The 21,987-nt window shown below is 53.8% G+C and overlaps 2 protein-coding genes across 2 annotated transcripts; both read right to left on the minus strand.

Annotated features, from left to right (window-relative positions):
- Window positions 1–1,575: 1,575 nt before the first annotated feature.
- LOC309578513 (histidine--tRNA ligase, cytoplasmic-like) lies at window positions 1,576–16,086 on the minus strand. Its single transcript, XM_082291217.1, has 13 exons — window positions 15,997–16,086; window positions 15,214–15,303; window positions 13,446–13,565; window positions 13,169–13,264; window positions 12,304–12,429; window positions 10,194–10,301; window positions 8,402–8,500; window positions 6,130–6,223; window positions 5,865–5,992; window positions 5,538–5,780; window positions 4,287–4,403; window positions 2,774–2,920; window positions 1,576–2,085 (listed from the first exon to the last, which is right to left on the minus strand). The coding sequence occupies exons 1-13, from the start codon at window positions 16,072–16,074 to the stop codon at window positions 2,026–2,028; spliced, it is 1,506 nt and encodes a 501-aa protein (XP_082147343.1). The 5' UTR covers window positions 16,075–16,086; the 3' UTR covers window positions 1,576–2,025.
- Window positions 16,087–16,254: 168 nt separating this feature from the next.
- LOC309578838 (histidine--tRNA ligase, cytoplasmic-like) lies at window positions 16,255–21,924 on the minus strand (the record flags this gene model as incomplete). Its single annotated transcript, XM_082291758.1, has 12 exons — window positions 16,255–16,897; window positions 17,118–17,264; window positions 17,577–17,693; window positions 18,385–18,627; window positions 18,712–18,839; window positions 18,977–19,070; window positions 19,382–19,480; window positions 19,921–20,028; window positions 20,183–20,308; window positions 21,097–21,192; window positions 21,515–21,634; window positions 21,724–21,924. The coding sequence occupies 12 exons, from the start codon at window positions 21,922–21,924 to the stop codon at window positions 16,841–16,843; spliced, it is 1,536 nt and encodes a 511-aa protein (XP_082147884.1). The 3' UTR covers window positions 16,255–16,840.
- Window positions 21,925–21,987: the final 63 nt, after the last annotated feature.

A 21,987-nucleotide genomic window follows, 5' to 3' on the forward strand; every position in this document is an offset into this window, starting at 1 on the left:
GCCCGGGAAGGGCCAGTGGGGTCTCCCCGTTCGGGTCCCGGCCCGGAGTTGTCCCGGGGGAAGGAGGGGACGGCGGGGAGAGGGCGCGATCGGCCCCCGGCGTGGCGGCGGCGGCGGCGGGAGCGGGACCTGAAGGGACAGCGGGGCGGGGGAAATGAGCGGGGAGGGAACAGGCGGGCTGGGATTGGCTGGGCCAGGCATGCCCTCGGCCTGTGATTGGCTGGGCCGGGCCGCGCCGCACGGCCAGGAGGGTATAAATACGATGCGCAGGGGGCGGCGGTGCCAATGCGGCGGCAGGGACGGGAGTGGCAGCGGCGGCGGCGGCGGCGGCAGCGGCAGCGCGGTGCGGAGAGTGCCGGTGAGCCCAGGCGGGACCCCCGCGCCTGCCTGGGCCTGACCCTGTCGGGGAAGCGGCTCCGTCCCGCCCGCTCCGCCCCGCGGAAGTCGGTCAGCGGTGGTGCCCGAGGCTGCTGCGCGGCTCGAGTGCGCGGCGGGGGCACCGCCGCTGCCCCGGGGGATGGGGATCCCGCGAGTAGGGGCGGAGGGATGCGGCCTCGCAGGGATCTAAAGTAATTTTAAAAATAAAGGCAATAAAGCTTTTTTAGTCTATTACTATTATTTTATTCTACTTTTATTTTCTCTTATTCGTTTATTCTTTATTCTATTATGCTATTTTGGTATTCCCATCATTTTTTCATTACAGTAATGGGTTATTGTGCTATTGAACTACTGTACTTCTATTCTATTCTGATTCTGTTATTAGATACCTAGTTTATTAAATAAAGGTTGTAGAGTTGGGGCTGAACCACCGACTGTGGGGCCAGAGGGGACATAAAATCCCTAGGGCTGGAGTAGGTGCCCTGTGACTGGAGCCGAACCCAAACCACTGTGGAGCTGAAATGGAACACTGGGGCTCTGGAGCTGAAATAAATCCCGTGGGCAAAGGGATGGAGGAGCTGCAGCTTGGGGACTGCAGGAGCTGCCTGGGGGGTTCCATCCCCCCGCAGTGAGACCAAGCACACTGGGGATGGCAGGGCAAGGGAGGAGAAGGGAGGCCTTGCCTACCCCCTTCCTTGCCTTACTTTTCTTTCCCTTGCCTTGCTCTGCTTCCGCCTCCTTGTTCTACCCTTGCCTAGCTCTTTCTTCCCTTGTTCTCCCTACCGTGCCCTTGTCTTGTCTTCCCTTTTATGCACAGAAAAGATGCATTGTTTCTTTATTCTTTATCCCTGTCTAACTCTTGTTTAGAGAGCCACAGGTTTAAAAACTGACCTGGTTTGGGCACATCAGGCAAAATGTGTGGCTCAGCAGGGAAGAGACCTGGGGGGCACCCCAAGCCACCCACAGGAGATTGGGGGACCTGTAACACCTGTGATTGGAACACCGCTCATGGAGCTCCACCGGGCTGTGGGGGCTCAGCTCCACACCTGTCACAGGGACTGGCAGTGCCAGGAGTAGCCAGAGGGAGCAGGAAACATCAGAGCTGCACAAACATCTACAATGACCTTTAAAAAACAGCTCTGGCTTAATGAGGCAGGTGAGCAAATCCCTGCCCTGAGCAGCAAGCAGAGACAGGAGGCACAGCAGGGGACAGACAGATTTATTATGTTTCTGGGAGCAGCGCCATTACATTTTGCTGGGGATAAGGTCACTCCCCTGCAGCCAGAGCAGAGAGATGGGCTGGGATGGTTATTCAAAGTGATGGGAACAAGAAGCTGCAGCCAAACCCCCAGGATCTGCTGCCAGCATGGGGCTCCATGGGTCGCTGCAGCAGACATGCGGCCGGCATCTGCCAGAGCCACTTCCACAACATCTTCCCAGCAACGTTCTCAAGGGCCAGGGCACGGCGCAGGAGTCAGTGCAGCCTCTTGGCTCCCACCAGGGAAGGAAGGGCATAAGACAAGAATAAATACAGCTTTCAAAGTCACCCCGACACCCCACCCACTGCTGCACAGCCTGGTGAAGGCGTTTACGGAAGGAAATCCATCAGCCAGAATCCAGCAAAGGAGTAGCTGCGTCCGAAGGCGTTTAACACTGACTCGTTCGTATCCTGATCTCCTCCACCAGGCTCTCCCTGCGAACATTGATCTACACAGGGGGAGCAAAAAGTTGCTTCAGTACAACTCCAACAGCTTGACATGCCTCCACAGCAGTGGCCCTGTGTCTCAGGAGGTCACACCAAGGTGGCACCAGACCCTCTACAGGGATCAAGCGGGCTGCAGCAGCCACAGAGCTCAACCTGAAAGAGCAGGTACCCACCAGCAACCCCAGTAAGCCCTCTCCTGCACAATGGTTGTGAGAATGATTCTCTTCCCACTCTTTCCTATTGGTTCCAAAGCCACTGATCTAGGTGATCTATGCAGTGATCTAGCCAGTGACCTCTGCACTGATTCCAGTGCTGCCAGTTTTGGGAATGTGTCCTGAGATAATAGGCACAAAGCAGCCCTGCAGTTCAGGGCTAACCAAGTTCTGTTCAGTCTCACTCATTGCAAGAGCACACCTCCAGGACCTTCACCGATGGTCCCATGTCATGGACTAAAAGCATAAGCAGCCATTGAATCACCCCTCCATGCTGCAGGCTCCTGAACTGAGGAGTTCAAGGAGGCTACATAATAGGAAACTCCCCAGAGCTTGAGACAACAGCATTTCATTACTCCAGGAAGCTGCATGGAGCAAGGAACTGCAATATTGTGTGTTACAGAAGTTGCTGGAAAGACCACTGGGTCTGGAGGGTCACATAGCCACCCCCACCATGGCAAGCTGCCACAGGCCATACCTCCTCCCTGGTTGCCACAATGCGCAGCTTGACAACTCCATCTTTGAGCTCCTGCTCACCCACGATGGCAACAAGAGGGATGCCTGTGTCCTCACAGTACTGCAGCTGATTCAGCAGCTTGGGGTTCTTCTTGTACAGCATCTCTGCCTGGGAGAAAGCCAAAGCACAACACCATCATCAAACTGGGATGTTTCACTGGACCCCTTCAACCAGGCATTGCTGGGCCAGTCTGGTGAGTGTGATGTTGTGTGGTGGGGAGAGGATGGACTCATGGAGAAGGCTGGGCACCAGGTTCAACAAGGCCAAGTGCTGGGTCCAGCACATGGGCCACAAAGCCCCATGAAACACTCCATGCTGGGGGCAGATAGGCTGAAAAGTGCCTCACGGAACAGGACCTGGGGGTGGTGGTTGACAGTGGCTGAACACAAGATCAGGTGTATGCAGGTGGACAAGAAGGCACCTGGCTTGTACCAGCATCAGTGTGTCCATCAGGACCAGGGCAGTGACAGTCCCTCTGTGCTGGGCACTGGTGAGGCCACACCTCAAATCCCATGTTCAGTTCTGGGCCCCTGAGGGCAAGAAAGACACTGAGGTGCTGGAGCATGTCCCAGGAAGGGAACAGAGCATGTCCAAGAAGGGAAAGGTCTGGAGCACAAGTCTGATGAGGAGCGGCTGAGTGAATTGGGAGGACTCAGCCTGGAGAAAAGGAGGCTCAGAGAGAACCTTCTCACTCTCCAAAACTCCTTGACAGGAGGGTGGAGCCAGGTGGGGGTCAGGCTCTTCACCCAAGTAACAAGTGACAGGAGAAGAGGAAATGGCCTCAAGTTGAACCAGGGAAGACTCAGGTTGGATATTAGGGAAAACTTCTTCCTCAAAAGGCCAGTCAGGCATTGGCACAGGCTGCCCAAGGTGGCAGCAGAGTCACCATCCCCAGAGGGATGTAACAGACACGTGGATGTGGCACTTGGGGACATGGCTTAGTGGTGGCCTTGGCAGCACTGGGTGAATGGTTGGACTCAAAGGTGTCAAGGGCTCTTTCCAACCTAAATGGGAAGGATTATTGCCAATGAGTAATAACACAACACAGCTCAAAGGTGCTGACAAGACACTGCTTATCCTGGGAATCACCAGGCCATTAACCCTAGTCCATGTCACCTGGGGTGTCCCTACATGGCCAGGAGCCTAGCAGAGCACCAGGCACTCCCCTCCCCTCACTGAGGCAGCCTGTCCGCAGCAGGCAGGGACCAGGGCCCTGCTGCCTGCTTTGGGAATCTGTCCTGAGGTAAGGCACAGAGCAGCCCTTGCAGTTATAGGGCTAACCAAGTGCTGCTGCCCAGCCCTTCGTGGAGAGCCCGTAATTTGGGACACTGGGAAGAGGAATGCTCCATTCAGGAAGGCAGTCTGCTCCCCACCTGCTCCCTGTAACTCCTTCCCAAAGCAAAGCCAGATCTGGTCCATTCCCAGACAGAGAGTGAACCAGGCAGCTCTCAACTTTGCCATCACCCAGTCATACCTTGATTCCACCATCCCACAGTTCAGAGATGAGCTTCAGTCGCTCTTCAAGGAGCTTCTTTTGGGCAGAGGCCACCAGCACCTGTGTCTCCGTTGTCCTGATCTTTTCCTCAGAGGCCTAGAGAGAGGACAAGACTCCAAAGATGCCACAGACATACTGATACACCTGAGATTCTATGAGCAGGATGGGTGACCACCCAGCTCCATCAATCTAGCAGTGAAGAGGACTGGGCTCAGAAGGATCAACAGCATAAATTCAGAGTCAGGGAGGTCCCACAGATCCCATCCTAGAGCAGAATCTCATTTTCTGCAGTTGTTCCATGATGTGTGCTTAACACAACCTCCCCTCTGTTTCTGCACACCCAAGGGCCTCCTAAATATCTGCTCCAAGCAGCTCAGGAGCAACACACCCAGGAGAAGGTAGACACGGACAGCTGTCTGCTCTACAGCTGAGCTCCTAACTATGGGTTAAACAGCAGCAAGCTAAATGCTCCACCAGCCCCTGTGGCAGATGCTGGATACTCCATGTGGCATTTTCCTGCTGCCTTGCTGAAGGGAGAAGCCTTTAAAAGGTCACCTGCAAAGGAACGAACCTGGCCAGGACTGGAGGTGGTGAGGGAGGAATTCAGTTTCTATTTAGAAATCCCAGCTGTGTCTGGCTGCCAAGAGAGAACCAACACCAGACTTCTGGGGGAGAGGAACATGTGGCCACATTTTGGGAGCTTACAAAGACCTATTTAACACCCATTGATTGGGATGGAGAACAGTACAACTCTGAGGAGGGGGAAGAGGAAAAAGCTATCTGGGAAACACCCCTAGAAGGCACTGCGCTTCCTGCCCTGGAAAATATGATCCCTGTCTGGTCTCTGTAGTGCCATAGGTGGGACAAATAGATGTGTGAGGCTGCTGCCTCCCTTGCAGAACAATGCTGCCTTGCCAACGAGGACATGGGCTCACATGGATGCCTAACGCAGGGGGAACACTAAGGTACCTGCCCCAGGTACCTGCTACTGCTGAGGATTGAAGTGCCCCCTCCAGCTGCAGCTGCAGAAGCCGTGTTTGAGGGCTGTGGAAAGAAGGGTCTTGTCTTCAGTGGGAGCCCCAGATATCTTCTGCCAGGCCAGAGAGAACTGGAGCTTATATCCTGGCTGGCTTCTCCAAATGCTGGGGCAAGGACCACTCTCTTCAGCAGCTGCTGGAGTGGGGGATTAACCATTAATTTGGTGCTTAGCTGAGCACCAAAGGCACCTACCTCGAGTCTCTGTTCCAGGATGGAGAAGATCCGCTCGATCCCAATGCTGACCCCCACACAGGGCACCTTCCGGCCCTTGGGATCAAACATCCCCACCAGCCCGTCATAGCGGCCGCCTCCGGCCACGCTCCCAACGCTGACCGCCTCCTCCACGTGCTCGTTCTCCTGATGCAGCAGCACAGCCTCAAAGATCACCCCTGTGTAATAGTCCAGGCCCCGTGCCAGGCTCAGGTCAAAGGAGATCTGCAGGGCACAAGGGAGGCCCCGTCACTGGGTGCTTGAGGACCCACGAGGGCAGCACCCCCTCCTGCCCCCACACCTCCTCACCTTCTCTGTGATGCCAAACAAGGTCAGGTACTCAAAGAGCAGCTTCATGTCCCCCAGCCCCTCCTTGGCCAGCTTGTTCTGGGACAGCTTTGGGTCCTGGAGAAGACGCTCAATCAGGTCCAGCCCACCTGTGGGGACCAGCCATGCCTCAGGAGCGTCAGGGCAGCAGCACCCGCCGGGGCAGCCCCGGCCAGCCGGGCGTGTGCCCTGCACCTTCCATCCCCAGCCCAGAACAAGGCCAAGGGCACGAGCCCGTGGTGCTCACCATGGAGCTGGACATACTCCCCAATGCGATCCGCAGCCTCGGGAGAGAGCCCCTTCTCTCCCACCATCTCGCTCCTCACTTCTTCCCATGGCACCTGGGAGGGGAGAGAAGGGCATCAGCCACTGCACAGGGACACGGGCTCTCCTCTGCACAGCAGAATCCTGTCATCATGGTTAGAAGGTGCATGGAGAAGTAGCAGCTCTCAGAGAACAGTCACGTGTGCATAACTCCATTTCTGGTACAGCCCGTTTGTAACCCAACCCTATAAAAATACTTTTTGTTTGACTTCTGGCCAGAATCGAGTATCAGCACTGTATAACCACCAAATCTGAGCCATCTTGCTGCTGGGGTTTCCCTGGTTAGGTACTTAATCATAAACACCATTCAAGAAAGTGTTGCTGGCCATGGAATCACCTGGAAAGGTGTGAGGTGTTGCTTGGGTAATGGAAAAAACCCAATGTAAGCAAAATATGCTGCCATGTTCCCAGTGACCAAGGGGTCAAAGAGAACCTGAGTCTTGATTACATCCAGCTCCACTGAGATAAATCACAAGGAAATGATCCTATCAGAAAGAAGCCCAGTGCTGCCTTCCCATTGCTTTTCCATGCATACACAGCCCCAAACCCCAAACTTTGGTCATGCCTCTGCAATGGATCTCTGCTAGAAGGGCTGTGAGTGAGACTTCCTCCAGTTGACTTCATTTGACAACCTGATGAGGCCCCCACAGGAAAATGGAGCTCACCTTTCAACAAAGAACCATGACCACATGAGACACAAGCTGCTGTGTTTAGCAGGGTTTAACATGAAGGTTAGGAGCACTCTTTGAAGCACAAAGCACATCGTGTCCTCCACACGAATCTGAACACACAGAAATTGAGCTCCAAATTCTACTTCAGATCCCAAACCAAGAAATCTGAAGCTTTAGATTGCACTTCATGTTACGGTTCCTTTTTCTTAGCTACTGAAGGAGGGCTGTACACACACTGAAGAGTCTGATCTCCAGCATCTTTATCTGACTAGGGCCTATAGCCAAGATAATCAGCTGCAAATAAAAAGTTGTCCCTGGACAACTGGCACCTTTCCCTCCTCCCTAAAGGCTACAAAATGGCCTGAATCCCTTGGAGACCCTCACAACAGCCAGTGCTCTTCCAAAGCAGGCAGCCTGTTGAGCCCAAAACCTGAGATTTCCTGCCTCATGTCTTAAAGGGGCAGCTGCACACTGAAGGGGCTGTTCTGTGTCACAGCAAACCTGGCTACGCCACACAAACAGCAATGGCTACACATAGCATGACTGATACAAGCACCTGTGCTACCAGCACAAGTCAGCAGAGCGTGGATGAAGCGAGCAGGGATCTCTTACTCATCACTTCCAATCCTCTTCTCTATTTCCAGGGAAAATATAGAAACCTCCTCCAATCCCACCTCACTTCTTATTGCTGTGTCCATCTCCTGAGGGTCCCACACACAGCCAGAGGCATGTGCTGTCCAGTCATACCTGGATCATGCTGGAACTGCCTGGCCAGCAACATGCACAGGCTGCAGGCTCTGCGTCCTCAGCAGGGATGCTGAACATCACATCAACCAAAAGAGAACAGCAGCACCCTGCAGGACAGCATTTATCAACAGGGTCCTGGACAACACGACTGTGTCAGCCTGCACACTTGTGGATTTCCATTTTGCTCTGCCCTGTCCCCTGCAAACTGCCTTACAGACTAGTACACACTGTCACTTGTAACTGCACTGCTCTACTCCTCTGCTCTCACAGAGACTTCATGCTTATGTCACACTTGCCTGGTACCTGAAGTCTGAAATTTTAATAAAGGTTTGACTGGATGATCTCTCAAGATCCCTTCCAATCTGGGCTGTTCTATAATTCCAGGACACAACTGTAATTCCTCACACCACCTGACTAAACCTGATGCATTCAAAAAGGCTTGTCAATGCCCTAGCCTAATTTGGTGCACGTTTTCATAAGCCTGGTTCATAAGCAGCAGCACCTTGAGCAGGTGAAGGTTTGGGATGTTCAACCTCCCATGTGAAGAGCAGTTTTCCCCTCCCACCTTTCGTTTCATCAGGACCTTATGGGATACTGGAGAAAAAAACAGAGGATCCACTTTTCCTCCATGAATGCTGTGTCCTGCATGAATCCCCTCCAGGGAAAGGTGGGAACAACTCGATGCTTATCAGCATTTTCCAGCCAATTCTCACAGACCATGGTTCATTCACTGAGACTCCAGCAGCAGCAGTTGCAGCCTGGGGCTCCAGCCCATACCTTATCCAGTTTGTCCACACTGGAGCAGATGGTTCGGAATTTGCTGTCCGGGACCCCACAAACTGCAAACATCCCATCAAGGATGCGCCGGTCGTTGACCTGGGGGAAAGAGAGCAGCACATCAGGAATTATGAACTCAACCAGATGCTTCAGCAGTGTCCTGCTTTGTCCCCCTGTAGTTTTAAGCAGGGAAGAGAATATAGGAGGTGTCTGTCAAGGGTTTTTTTTGCTATTTGCAATTTCTCTTTCCCGTTCTTGGGGAGCTTCCCAGAGCAGATCAAACAGCACAGCTGACATCTACCAAGCCTGGGCAGAGCCATCACATTTCCTTCTAGAGCCACAGACACCTCCACTCAACAGAGAAAAAAAAAACATCAGGGCCTATGAGTCCTTTCATGTGGACATGTGAAAACAGCTCAGGAACAGACCACAGCCAAGGACATGAATTCAGAGTACTACCCTACACTCTCAGCATAAGAGCAAAGGGACATCTGACCATGTTAAATCCTCGGTGAGGATTTTTTTTTGTTATGATAGTATAGTGAATTCTGTAGCTTAATTATGCTCTGTAAGAGCACATAATTGAGGCCAAAGGCTCAGCTGGATTCGACATTTCCACGGGTAGTGAGAACATCTAAAATTAGTCAGAAACAAAGAAATTGCACAGGAATTTGGAATCCTCCAGCATCCACATGAACCAGAACGTGCTTTGTAGGAGACAAGAATAACCACAGGCAGGTTACTCTGTTGCTCCCCACTGCAGGAGTGTGTTCATCCTCAAAGGCACCACTTTCACCACTGCCCAAACACCCAGTTCCTCCATCTCCCCCCAGACAGGTTCAAGGGGAAGTACCTGGATGCTGCCCCATGGGGCTGCAACAGGAACACAACATCCAGCCTGCAGTGCTCACCTCCCTGCAGTGCCCAGCAATGGCCCAGCTCCGGGTCCCTCACAGATCCCAGTGCCCTCCCATGCATCCAGCACTCCTACCCACTGCTCTCCTGCTCCTGTGCACCCTTCCCATCCTGCCTCACCTACACATCGAGCACCATTTGCTGCTGCTCCAAGGGAACAGAGGTGTCTGGAAGCAAACAGCAAGCTCAGCCTACAGTAGGGCATAGCTCTTGTTCTAGAAAATGCTTCAGCTCCAAAAAGGACTTGGTGGAAAGGCAGGACTCTGCAGGCAACACCACATACACTGAGCAGATGCCCCTGCTAAGGACACATCAGGAGCTGGGATAAGGGCAGGAATCCTGGACCAAAGCCTGTTTTACTGCAGGCAGTGAATATGACAATCACCTGCTTACATAGGCATTAGGAAGAAATTCTTTATTATAGGGGTGCTGAGGCCCTGGCACAGGTTGTCCAGAGAAGCTGTGACTGCCCCACTCCTGCAAGTGTTCAAGGCCAGGCTGGACAGGGCTTGGCACAACCTGGGATAGTGGAAGGTGTCCCTGCCCATGGCAGGGTAATGGAACCGGATTACACTTAAGGTCCCTTTCAACCCAGACAATTCTATTATTCTAGCTGGCTGCTGGAATTTTGCAAGGGACTGTGTCTAGTTCTGGAGAGAACACTGTTAGCTGCAGCCTCAGGAAAACTCCTGTCATTCCCAACTCAAAGCAAGTCCAGGTGGAGGTCCAATCTTTAGCACAAGAGGAAGCACATTTGCAGAGAGGTGGGATGAACTTCTGGGTCAGGCCTTAGAGCAGGCACAGGTACTCCTGTGTAGAACCACAGGACAATGACCACTGCTTCCCACCCTGGCACAGAGACCCCGCCCAATCTCACCTTGATGATGAAGTCCCCGAGCTGCAGGTCACTCAGGATCTCGTGCACGATCTTCAGGCACTCAGCATCGGGAATCATCGGGTCAAACTGCCCGGCAATGTCAAAGTCCTGGGAGCAGAGGAAAAGGCAGTGAGCAATTCAGCACCACAGCATGGCTGCAGCAAAATAGCTTCAACTGCTGGTAACAGCAGTTTGTATACAAAAACCAACAGAACTGGGATGTGAAGGAGCACTGTCCCTTACAGACTGGATGCAGAAGGGACAGGATGTGGATTAGGACCTCTACCACAGAAGGCAGCAGTGCTCTCACGTCCACTGCATTTCAAAGAGTTTGTACACTGTGAGCTGCTCCCCTGACCCAGCACTTGCTGTGTGACACTCTGAAACAGAGATCCTCAATAAACAACAAAAAGGAGGAGCAGCAGTAAATAAACAGAACAAAGGAACCAGAAAGGGGAGGAAAAAACTACTTCCCATTTGCTATGACCTAAATGCCAAATGTTTCACCTTGATTCTTAGGATGCTTTTTTTAATACACATGCCAATCAAGTTAATGATTAGGGAAGGCAGGAGAAGCAAAACCAAAGTTTCAACTGCTAAGACAGAAAAAGGAATCAGGAAGCCTAAGTAGTCCCCACCAGAGATTACCAGATGAACTAGCACAGAGAAGAACCAAAGCCCAACATCAAGATGCTTTATTAGGCTGGTAGCCCATGACTGGAAACAACATCAGTGTTCAGAGAGAAATAAAACACAGAAGCAACAAGAGAGCCCTACCCCAACTCCTGTTTAGGAATCCCCAGATGCAAAGTCTTCTGTGAGATTTTGGGTACAAGAATAATTTTTGTTATGTGGATATATTCGAACAAGGCTTCACCAAGCTCTCAAAAGAAACTGGGGCATTGGAGGAAGGAAGAGGTGGGATCACATAGGTAATTCCTGATCAGCTGAGTGCAAACAGGGCTGATGCAATCCCTGGGAAAGTTGGGTGAGGAAGTACAGGAAGTGTACAGGAAATCAGTAAAGTGCTGATATCGCTGTAAATGGCACAGATGAAATCTAACTGAAAAAAACCCAAGGGCTGGTGAATAATATTGAAGAAAAGCTGAAGGAAAAGGTGCAAGGCTGAGAAAAGAATGAAAACATCCCCAAGGAAAGAAGGTAAACAAAGGTAACAGAGCTTGATTTACATGGTCTAAGGAGGGGAAGATTTCTCTAAACATTTCCCAAATGTTTACCTGGAAAAGGAGAAGAATACTTATCAAGAGATGACAGCTACTGTTTAAAGAGCTGAACTCTTTAAACGAGAGGAAGGAAACCATCAGGTACAAGTAAGTTTAGCCTGGATATTAGAAGACCATTTCCAGCTATCCTAGGAGTGCTATCTTGGAGTAGCATATGAGACAGAAGGCAATGACCCCAAGTCATCTGAAAATGGAAATCACCAAGCCAAATCTGGAAGGTGTTCCCAGGGGTTGTATAATGAAGTAGGAATATTCTCAAACAAAAGAAATTGTTTGCAATATGAGTCCCTGGGGACTGTGTCAGTAGAGCAGAGCAAAGCTGTTCCTTGGGGCTACCATGAGAGAGCCACAAAGGAAATTACTTTGTTACTTGTTCTGTAACTTGGCCTCTGGGTTTTCCCTTCCATTGAAGTTAAAATTGACTAAACAGGAAACAGAAGTAGCGTATGGTACTGCCTTGCCTGGTTTGTATGTCCTGCTAACACACCTAGAGCTGTACTGTAGCCAGATTTGGGATCAGAAGGAAATTCTTCCCAGCCACCCATCTGGCAAGCACTGTGGGACGGAGCAAGGAGCTGCCCTCCCATACAGTGCAAAGGAGGTGATACCTGGGGGCTCTATGGCAAAGATCCACACCACGCCAGCACTGTGTCACAGCTGTCATGCCCACCCTCCCACTCTCCAGTTGTTTTTCACACTCATAAGGACACACTAAGGAGAAGATTAGTGGATCCTTCAGAGCTTTCTGAAGCCACAGGGAAGGGTAACCCAGCGTTCCATCCTGTATTCTGACAGTGCTTTGAGTCCACAGGTGCTGCCCAGCCCACAGCCTGTCCCAGCAGTTCCTTGTCCACAGCCAAACTCACACACTGGTAGAACTCGCGGTAGCGGCCCCTGGTCATGGCCGGGTTGTCCCTCCTGTACACCTTGGCAATGTGATAGCGCTTGATGTTGGTGATCTTGTTCATCGCCAGATAGCGAGCAAAGGGCACCTGACAGAGAGTTAAGGATGGGAACAAGAAGGGATCATCCCCCCCCCCCATTATCAGTCACAGGCAGTGCTGGATCCTCACTGTCTCCCCAGCCAGCACCCATGGGGCAAAGGACTGCTAAGAGACAGCTGGACTTATCACAGCTCCCCAAGGTCTCCACACGTGCTGCCTTTAAGTGTCCCCTCAGGCTTCTTCCAGCAGCAGCTCAGGCTGGATCTCAGTCTCACATGGGCTGTGTGCTGCAGCAGCCTGGTCTGGGAACCCTACTTGGGAGGAACCCCACTCAGTACAAATCTTCTTTACTTCCACACATGGGGCATGAAGCTGTGTCCGGGGAGGGTCAGGCTGGATATGAGGAAAAGGTTCTTCCCCCAAAGGGTTTTTGGGCACTGGCACAGGCTCCCCAAGGAAGTGGTCATGGCACCAAGTCTGACAGAGCTCAAGGAGCATGTGGAAAATGCTCTCAGGCACATGGCTGGAGTGTCCTGTGCAGGGTCAGGAGTTGGACTCGATGATCCTTGGGGTCACTTCCAACTCAGGATATTCCATGATTCTAAGCATTCCTTCACCAAACAGAAGCAATGCACAGTAAATAACTGAGCAAGGGTTCTGCACCCACTGAACCACACTGCCTGCTCATGCTCTCCCTCTCAGTTTGGGGTCCTCCCTCCCCCTCAGGATGGCACTGCCCCAAAAGGAGGACAGACAAGGCCCCTCAGCACCAGCTGTGGCAGGATACTGTCAGGTCATAGCGCAGGGACAGCAGCTCTCCTCCCTGATCTTTTAGATCATAGATGAGCTTCGAGTCTTCACCGTATTTCCCTGTCAGTGTCTCCTACAACAAAACAACACACGAACAAACAGCATCTTCAGTGACAGGGGATCAGCCCTAGAGCACACAGAAAACAAGGAGAGAAAGGGAGAATGCCTAGGAATGGAAGAAGGAAACTCAACCCTCAACACTTTCAACTGCAGGATCCTCAGCAGCTCAGCCAACCTGCTGTGTCCTCACCCACCTTCAGCTCGAACACGGGCGTGTCGATGACTTCGGCTCCGTGGCGCTTGAAGCACGAGATGATGGCGCTGAAGGCCCTCTCACGGATGGCCATTTGCTTGGGGCCGTAGTCCCGCGTGCCCTGGAGGGAGGCAAGGAAAGGAGCAAAGGACACTTTGGGTTAGAGGCATGCTGTGAGAAAGATGCCAGAAGCAATATGAAGAAGCTGCCATACTGCTAACAAAGGCAGAGAGACCAGGTCCAGACACCAGATATTGGTAAAAAGCAGCACTAAGAACATTGGAAAACATCAGGACACAGCTGAGACAGAGTCTGCCATGGCCTGCAGAGCAAAACCTAAATCAGGAGTTTCACAGTACAGGAAACAAAGGAGCTAAAACAGATCCAGCAGTCAGAGTTCAGTGCTTTTGAGCCTGACAGTGCAGCCAGGACCTGTCCACGGCTCTGATTCAGACCTACTGGCCAGACTCCTGCCCAATGAGCCACCCCAAAGGTGGAAACAGAGAACAGATGCTCTGAAACTGTAGAACAACCAGCAGCTCTGCAATTTCCAAACATAGAGAAAAATCATCTTTCAAAATGCAACACCAGTGAAACATCTGTCTATGATTCACAGGGGCATGCTCCCTTCCCATTTCTTTGGTGTTAAGGATCACTGAATTATTTCAATGACCACCTTAATGCTCTCAGTAAGATATAAATCATTGTCAGTTAGCTAGACCTCCAACTTCCACTTTCTAAGGCCTGGCAGTTAGGCAGGAGGAGGCACCCTCACCCACAGGTCACTCAGGTGGCCTTCAGCTGCCATTGACAAGCCTGAGATGGGCTGGAAACTCAATTGTGTTTCTCTGGCACTCAACAGGGCTGCAAAATCCCCTTCTCCACATTTTTAAGCAGCAAAATACCCTTCCACTTTCCAGGTGTCACACCACAATTACATTTAACAAAACAAATCATAAAGGAAATGGACAAAGCTGACAGTTTGGAGACATTTAAATATTGGGAATAAATTCTTCCCTGTGAGGTTGCCCAGAGAAGCTGTGGCTGCCCCTGGCAGTGCCCAAGGCCAGGCTGCACAGGGCTTGGAGCAACCTGGGATAGTGGAAGGTGTCCCTGCCCATGGCAGGGGTGGAATGAGATGAGCTTTAAGGTCCTTCCAACCCAAACCATGCCATGTTTCTATGATTTCCTATGTCAGTGGCATCACCACAGCCTGGTTTGTTTGTGAGCATATGTGTAACTGTCTCCACACCACAGCACAGAAGCAGCTGGTCTCTGATCAGCTGAAACATTCAGGTTACAAAGTATTTCAGCAGAAACTGCATTATGGACACTATTCTTAGGGGCCTGGAGACTGAAAAACTACTTGTGAAGGAAGGGTCCTTCCACAAGAGGACACAGAAGTTCCAGCAGCTGGCCAGACCTGCTCAGTAAATGGGATTACTCTGCCCCTCAGACTAAGAGCAGATATGAGACCTCCCACACTGGGCAGCTACAATAAAGCTTGATTAAAAGGGAATTTCCTGACCACACCAGCAGTAGTTGGAAAATCACAGAAGCACCCAGAAGTCTCTGAGGTAGTGGGTATCAGGCTTGAATGCTGTCAGGGCATGTTTTCATCCTTCTCCCCCTTGCTGCTAAAAGCGAAAGGGAAACAGAAATGTGAACAAAGACAGGTGTGGCCATGCTGGACTTCTGCCCACAGATGTGGGGGGTTGCTGGGTGCACATGCATGCAGAGGGGCACGGGAGTGTGCTGCGGGGAGTTACCTTCGGGGTCTTGAGCACAAACTTGTGTTTCCCCTCATCTTCCCCCAGCTGTGCCTTCATCTCCAGCAGCTTCGCCACTTCCTTTGCAATCTGGGGATGGAACAAGGAGGGAGCTGGGGGTAAGACCACCCACAGCCTTCCACAGTACCTTCAGCCTCAGCATTCCCAGTGCACCCGGGCTCCACAACCTCAATACACCCACTATTCCCAGTTTCTCAGCAACCAGAGGGACATTCCCTGCTCCTCTCCAGTACTTCCCACTTCTGATACCAGCACCCCTATCTCGGCAACGCAAACACTCCCACCATTTCCTGACTCCCACGACCCCATCACCATCCACAGATAGCTCCCCATTCCTATACCCACCACCACCAGCTCCTGCTACATGCACCTCAGCACTAGCGGCTTCCAGCATCCTCTTCCCAATCCTAACACTCCCAAGCATCCTTCCCTTCACTCTAACACCAGTATCGCCAGTTCCCACTACGAGTCCCCGCTGCACCCTCAGCCCCCCCACTTCCCAGCTCTGCACTCCCATCCTTCCCCTCTTCCCAGTGCCGCCAGCCGAGCCCAGTAACCTCTACACCAGTACTCCCAGTTCTCCACAGCACGCAACCCCACCCACCGCCCAGCAGCCCTCTCCCAGCCCAGCACCGGTGTCCCCAGTACCCCCAAGCCCCTCTTCCCCCATCCCAACACCGCCGGCGCCCCAGTTCTCATTCCCCGCCCCTCCCAGTCACACTGCTGCTCCCCCAGCACCCCATTCCCAGGAATACTCCACACCTCGTCAGGATCGGCCTTGTCCTGCTTGAGCCTCCGCACGGTGTCCGCCTGGGCCCGCACCGCCGCCTCCTCCGCCATGGCGGGTCCGCGCCCGCGCCGCGCATGCGCAGCTCCCGCGCCGCCGCCGCGCCCACACGCCGCCGCGGGACGAGGGCGGCGCATGCGCAGCGCCGCCACCGCGGGGAAATAGAAGTCGGAGGGTGCGGGTTGGGTTTATTGTTGTTTTGTTGTATTTTTTTTTTTTTTTTAATATAAAAATACAATTTCTCCACGCGCGCCCCTGCCTGCGCAGCTGCTCCAGCTGCTCGCTGTGCCCTCGGTGATGGGACAGGTGCTTCCTCCAGGGCAGTCCCGCAGCTCCGCGTCCGCCCGGCTGTGGATTGGGACCGGTCCTCGCAGCCCAGATAGGGGCGGGGGTGGCCTTCCACTGCCCCTCTGGCCACATGTCCTGAGCTTGCAGGTGCCCAACACACCACGGATTCGCCCTCCCAAATCTGGAGTTCTGCCTGATGGCTGCTTGAGCTGCACCACATCCATCTGTGCCTGTGCCACCACCACCTGCAGTGATGGAAGTGGCTGTACAGGTACAGGGACTGCAGTACTAGGAACACACAAACTTGACCCGTCCTTCAGAGAAGCTAACCAGAAGGTTAACTTGGTGACTGCACCGTCCATAGCTTTTAAAACCCTCTTACTCCTCTGTTCTCACTGCCTTAGCTGAGGCAACGGGCCTTAGGCTAGTGGATGTTACCCAGACCACAGCGGGCAGCGAATGGCTAAGGGTGCTGGAGGAGGGTTCCAGTTGTACAGCAGTTCAGCCAAGCAGCTCTGGCCAGAGAAGTCCTCAGGGCTCCAGCCTTCTCCGGATCTCATCAATAAGCTTTTCTCTGGGGATATCAACCTACAAAGCAAACAGAGAGGGGGAGGTAGCAGCATTAGAGAAGAGCACAGTTTAAGGACTAAGTGAAGATACTAATGCAGTTTGTGACTGGTTTTCTGGAGTCACCCAACAGATCTGTACTATGGCCTCCCAAAGGAATGCTGAGGGAAAGCCCAGAGCGCTTCAGTGATCTCCAGAGTTTGGAAGTACTTTAAAACTTGATGTAAAAAGGCATTCTCACCTGCTCTCTTGTTGCAACATCTCGCAGCTTGACGACTCCGTCTGCCAGCTCCTGCTCTCCCACAATGGCAGCAAGGGGGATCCCTGTGTCCTCACAATATTGCAGCTGCTTCAGCAATTTAGGATCCTTCTTGTACAGCATCTCTGCCTAGGAGGGAGTGGGAAGGGTGAATCACTACCCCAACTTCATTCTGACAAATACTGCAGTAAAGCACCAATACCAAACCCTGCAGCAATCAGTTGCTTTTACTGCTCTGGGCTGTTCTTCTCTGCCTGCCTAGATTTGAAGGCTGGACTTGATCCTGGAGGTCTTTTTCAACCCAAATGACTCTGTGGTCTCAGACAGGCCGAGATCTTGGAGAGACTCACAACTAATGGAGTTGGTCTTGCTGTACTACAGCTCCCTTCAGGCTCTCCCTCCCTCACCTGTGACACTGCCAAGCCCAAGTCCTTCCTTTACCTTGATCCCTGCATCCCACAGCTCGGAGATGAGCTTCAGTCTGGCATGAAGCAAGTGTTTCTGTGGTGTAGCCACCAGCACTTGTGTCTCAGTTGTTCGAAGTTTCTCCCCAGAAGCCTGGAGGGACAGACATGGGGCGCTCATGGGAGTGACTCTGTGATAAACTGCAGCTTGCAACACCTCACCTCATCTATCTCCAGACCTTAACTCAGTCAGTGACAACCTGGGCACCACTAATGAGCCCCCCAGAGATTCTGCATTGTGTCACACTACTTAATTGTGTGCTGCTGTTCCTAGGGGACCCTAGCCACCCTCCTGGATGGGACCAGGACAGCTTTCCAATGTCTCCTTTGATTCTTCAGGTATAAACACATAACCTCAGTTTCACTTGCTAGGAATCACAAGCTTGGAACCAAACACAGAATGATGAATCTCCACAGAAGCTTTCCTGGGGTTTATTAGAGTGAGTTCACAGCTGTTACCAAATTCATTGCCTCAGAATCCCCAGGACAGAAAACTTCAGAGGCAAGACACAAGAACAAAGTGACTGGGGAACAAGCTCAGAGCCAGGACTGCCTCTAACATTTCCTTGACATCTCCTAGGGAATGCTGCCCTCAGCTCCCCACGCCTGCATCCTGATGGGCTGTAGAAAAGGATTCTGTCTTATGTGCATGGACATTTAGGCATGGGAGGAGCCACCCTCTCCCCCAAAATTATTTCCCCTTGAGCACTGTGGAGCTGGAGACTTCTAATAAACAGTATTTTGCTTCCTAGAGCCTTCCCCAATGCACTGCCTGCATCACCTACCTCGAGTCTCTGTTCCAGGATGGAGAAGATCCGCTCGATCCCAATGCTGACCCCCACACAGGGCACCTTCCGGCCCTTGGGATCAAACATCCCCACCAGCCCGTCATAGCGGCCGCCTCCGGCCACGCTCCCAACGCTGACCGCCTCCTCCACGTGCTCGTTCTCCTGATGCAGCAGCACAGCCTCAAAGATCACCCCTGTGTAATAGTCCAGGCCCCGTGCCAGGCTCAGGTCAAAGGAGATCTGCAGGGCACAAGGGAGGCCCCGTCACTGGGTGCTCGAGGACCCACGAGGGCAGCACCCCCTCCTGCCCCCACACCTCCTCACCTTCTCTGTGATGCCAAACAAGGTCAGGTACTCAAAGAGCAGCTTCATGTCCCCCAGCCCCTCCTTGGCCAGCTTGTTCTGGGACAGCTTTGGGTCCTGGAGAAGACGCTCAATCAGGTCCAGCCCACCTGTGGGGACCAGCCATGCCTCAGGAGCGTCAGGGCAGCAGCACCCGCCGGGGCAGCCCCGGCCAGCCGGGCGTGTGCCCTGCACCTTCCATCCCCAGCCCAGAACAAGGCCAAGGGCACGAGCCCGTGGTGCTCACCATGGAGCTGGACATACTCCCCAATGCGATCCGCAGCCTCGGGAGAGAGCCCCTTCTCTCCCACCATCTCGCTCCTCACTTCTTCCCATGGCACCTGGGAGGGGAGAGAAGGGCATCCATCGCTGCAGGACATTCTCCCCACCCACTGCCTCCATCAGCCCACATATGCACAACTTGTGTGGAACAACAGTCAGCAATCTCACTAATCATGCCTCTGTCTCTCACAGGAATTTTTAACATGTCACCAGGCTTTATTCTTAACCAGGCCCAAGAACTCCTCAAATCCTTTCCACACACCATCTTAGCTCCTGTGAAACTCTTTGCAACAGGAACAGCCACAACACTGCCCAGCCTAAGACACCCACCCCAAGACCAGAAGTGTCTTCCCACGAGCCCAGTGCTGACCTTGTCCAGCTTGTCCACGGTGGAGCAGGCAGGTATGAACTTGCTCTCTGGAACACCACAGACAGCAAACACACCATTCAAAATCCGACGGTCGTTGACCTGGGAGAGGGAGAGGCACGCTTACCTTGGAGGCACCCCCTGATGTCATTCCTTTTGTCCCAGTGTGAGGGAAGCTGCAGCTGTTGGCATTTCCTCGTGCCTTTTCCCCAGCACCCAAATTCCATGGGAAGAGAAGGTGTGCAGATATGAAAACCATCCTGTGACTCTATGGATCTAGTCAGCTGCTGGAATTTTGCAGGGGACTGTCATTAGTCCTGGAGAGAACTCTGCTGACTGCAGCCTCGGGAAAACTCCTGGTATTCCCAGCTCAAGGCATGTCCAAGCTGAGGCCCAGCCTTTGCATACACACCATGAGGAGGCAGAGAGGTGGGATGAACTTCTGGGTCAGGCCTTAGAGCAGGCACAGGTACTCCTGTGTAGAACCACAGGACAATGACCACTGCTTCCCACCCTGGCACAGAGACCCCGCCCAATCTCACCTTGATGATGAAGTCCCCGAGCTGCAGGTCACTCAGGATCTCGTGCACGATCTTCAGGCACTCAGCATCGGGAATCATCGGGTCAAACTGCCCGGCAATGTCAAAGTCCTGGGAACAGAAGAAGTGATGGGAGCTCCTGGCAGAGCCGAGGGGCTTTGGCCAGGCACACCCTGCTGCTCTGCAGCAGCTGGAGGCACTCCAGCCAGGAAAACCCTGCAGGCTTTGTGGCCTTGGTGGCAGCACTGGCCACCACAACACTCACGCACTGGTAGAACTCGCGGTAGCGGCCCCGGGTTGTGGCTGGGTTGTCCCTCCTGTACACCTTGGCGACGTGGTAGCGCTTCATGTTGGTGACCTTGTTCATCGCCAGATAGCGAGCAAAGGGCACCTGGGCCCGAGGAGTTAAGGATGGGAACGTGGAGACTGTAGAAGCTGAGCCTCAAAGCCTCCCATCTCCCCTTCCCTTTGCCAGCCGCTTCCCAATTTTTTTCACAATCATGGTGACATTCTTGGGGTGTCCTGTGCAGGGTCATGAGTTAGACTTTGGTGATTCTCGTGGATCCCTTCCAACTTGTAATATTCTCTAACTCTACGGCCTCTGGGGAGATCCTTCCCCTGGCTGAGGATGAGTACAGTGAACCACCGGAGCTCCTTCAACACTGGGACAGCTCCATTTCCACCTTCAGACCCACAGTATGACAATATCACACGCACAAGGACCCTCTCTCATCGTTCCACCCTCTCACAGTGTGATCAGGGGGAGTTCAACATGTGGCACAGCCATATGGACATTGAAGGAAAGAGATGTGGAGGTTGAGAAGGCCTGGGATAGACACCTGCAGCAAACACCTTTCCAGATGGCTCTGGCAAGGTGGGATGGACACAGCAGCGGTGGGGCCTGTAACTGGAAGGAGATAAAACCAGTACAGTGGAGCATACTGGTGCATGTCCACAGCATGAAGGGACTTTGCTGTGGGTCCTGGCCTGGCTGGGGGATGGTGTGGTCAGGACAATGGCAGCCAGACCAGATGGGACTGGCCAAGGGGGCTGCCATCGCTCCAATGGACCCTGCAGGCAGGCCAGGGTAAAAGGGATCCCTCAAGGCAGAGGTGGCCACTCCTTTGGTCTGCTACCATCCCCTCAGGGTGCCACCATCCCCTTGGGAGCACAGGATACGGTGAGGTCATAGCGCAGGGCCAGCAGCTCCCCTCCCTGGTCCTGCAGCTCGTAGATGAGCTTCGTGTCCTCCCCATACTTCCCCATCAGCGTCTCCTGGGGAGGGGCAAAGGGGCTGGTGACCCGGGGGGCTCTGGGGTGAAGGGTCCCCTGAGACCCACAAACCGGGCATTACACACATCCCCCCTCCAGCCCCCTCGGACCTGAATCCACCTCCCCGTGCCCCCTAAAATGAGAACCAAGGGTGAATGTCCACCTGGCCATGCCCCACACAGGGAGAGCCCCCAAACCTGCCCTGAGGGCCCGGGGGAAGGGGGTGCCCCCCAGTCCCATAGGAGGGAGCAGAGGGGGACCCACAGCCCCTGGGGCGGGTCCCCATCCCACACCAAGGGGGAAGAGAGTTCCCGCCGCGCCTCACCCGCAGCTCGAGCACGGGGGTGTCGATGGCGGCCGCCCCGTGCCGCTTGAAGCACGACACCACGGCGCTCAGGAGCCGGTCACGGAGCGCCGTCTGCGCCGGTGGGTGGTCGCGGGTGCCCTGCCCCGGACAGAGAGCGGCCGTCAGCGGCGAGGGAGCGGGGGAACACGCGGTAAAGCACCGGCGCCGCCCCCGCTTCCCGCCCTTACCTTGGGCGTCTTCAGCACCCGCACCCGCTCGCCGCCCGCCGCCGCCGCCGCCCGCACCTGCCGGAATAGGGGTCCGCGGTCACCGGCCGGCGGCCAGGACCGGGCGAAGCTGCCCCGGCTCCCAGCGAGGCACAGCGGCCCGAGGCGCGGCCCCGTCGGTAGCCGGCGGGCGGCGGCGGCGATGGGCCCGAGCCGCAGCATGGCCGGCACCGGGACACCGGGAGCGCGCGCACGTGACGGCGGCGGGGCACGTGACCGGGCGGG

Source organism: Coloeus monedula (genome assembly GCF_965178545.1).
Source record: "Coloeus monedula genome assembly, chromosome: 15".
Lineage (NCBI taxonomy): Eukaryota > Metazoa > Chordata > Aves > Passeriformes > Corvidae > Coloeus > Coloeus monedula.

Bases quoted from the DNA above. Each gene is read 5' to 3' on its own strand.
- LOC309578513 (XM_082291217.1), bottom strand. From the start codon at position 16,074: ATGGCGGAGGAGGCGGCGGTGCGGGCCCAGGCGGACACCGTGCGGAGG. The intron at 12,430-13,168 runs GTATCCTGCCAC...ACTCTCTGTCAG, and splicing joins CCCTGCGCTATGACCTGACA to GTGCCCTTTGCTCGCTATCT. The intron at 4,404-5,537 runs GTAGGTGCCTTT...TCCTCTCTCTAG, and splicing joins TCCTGGAACAGAGACTCGAG to GCCTCTGAGGAAAAGATCAG.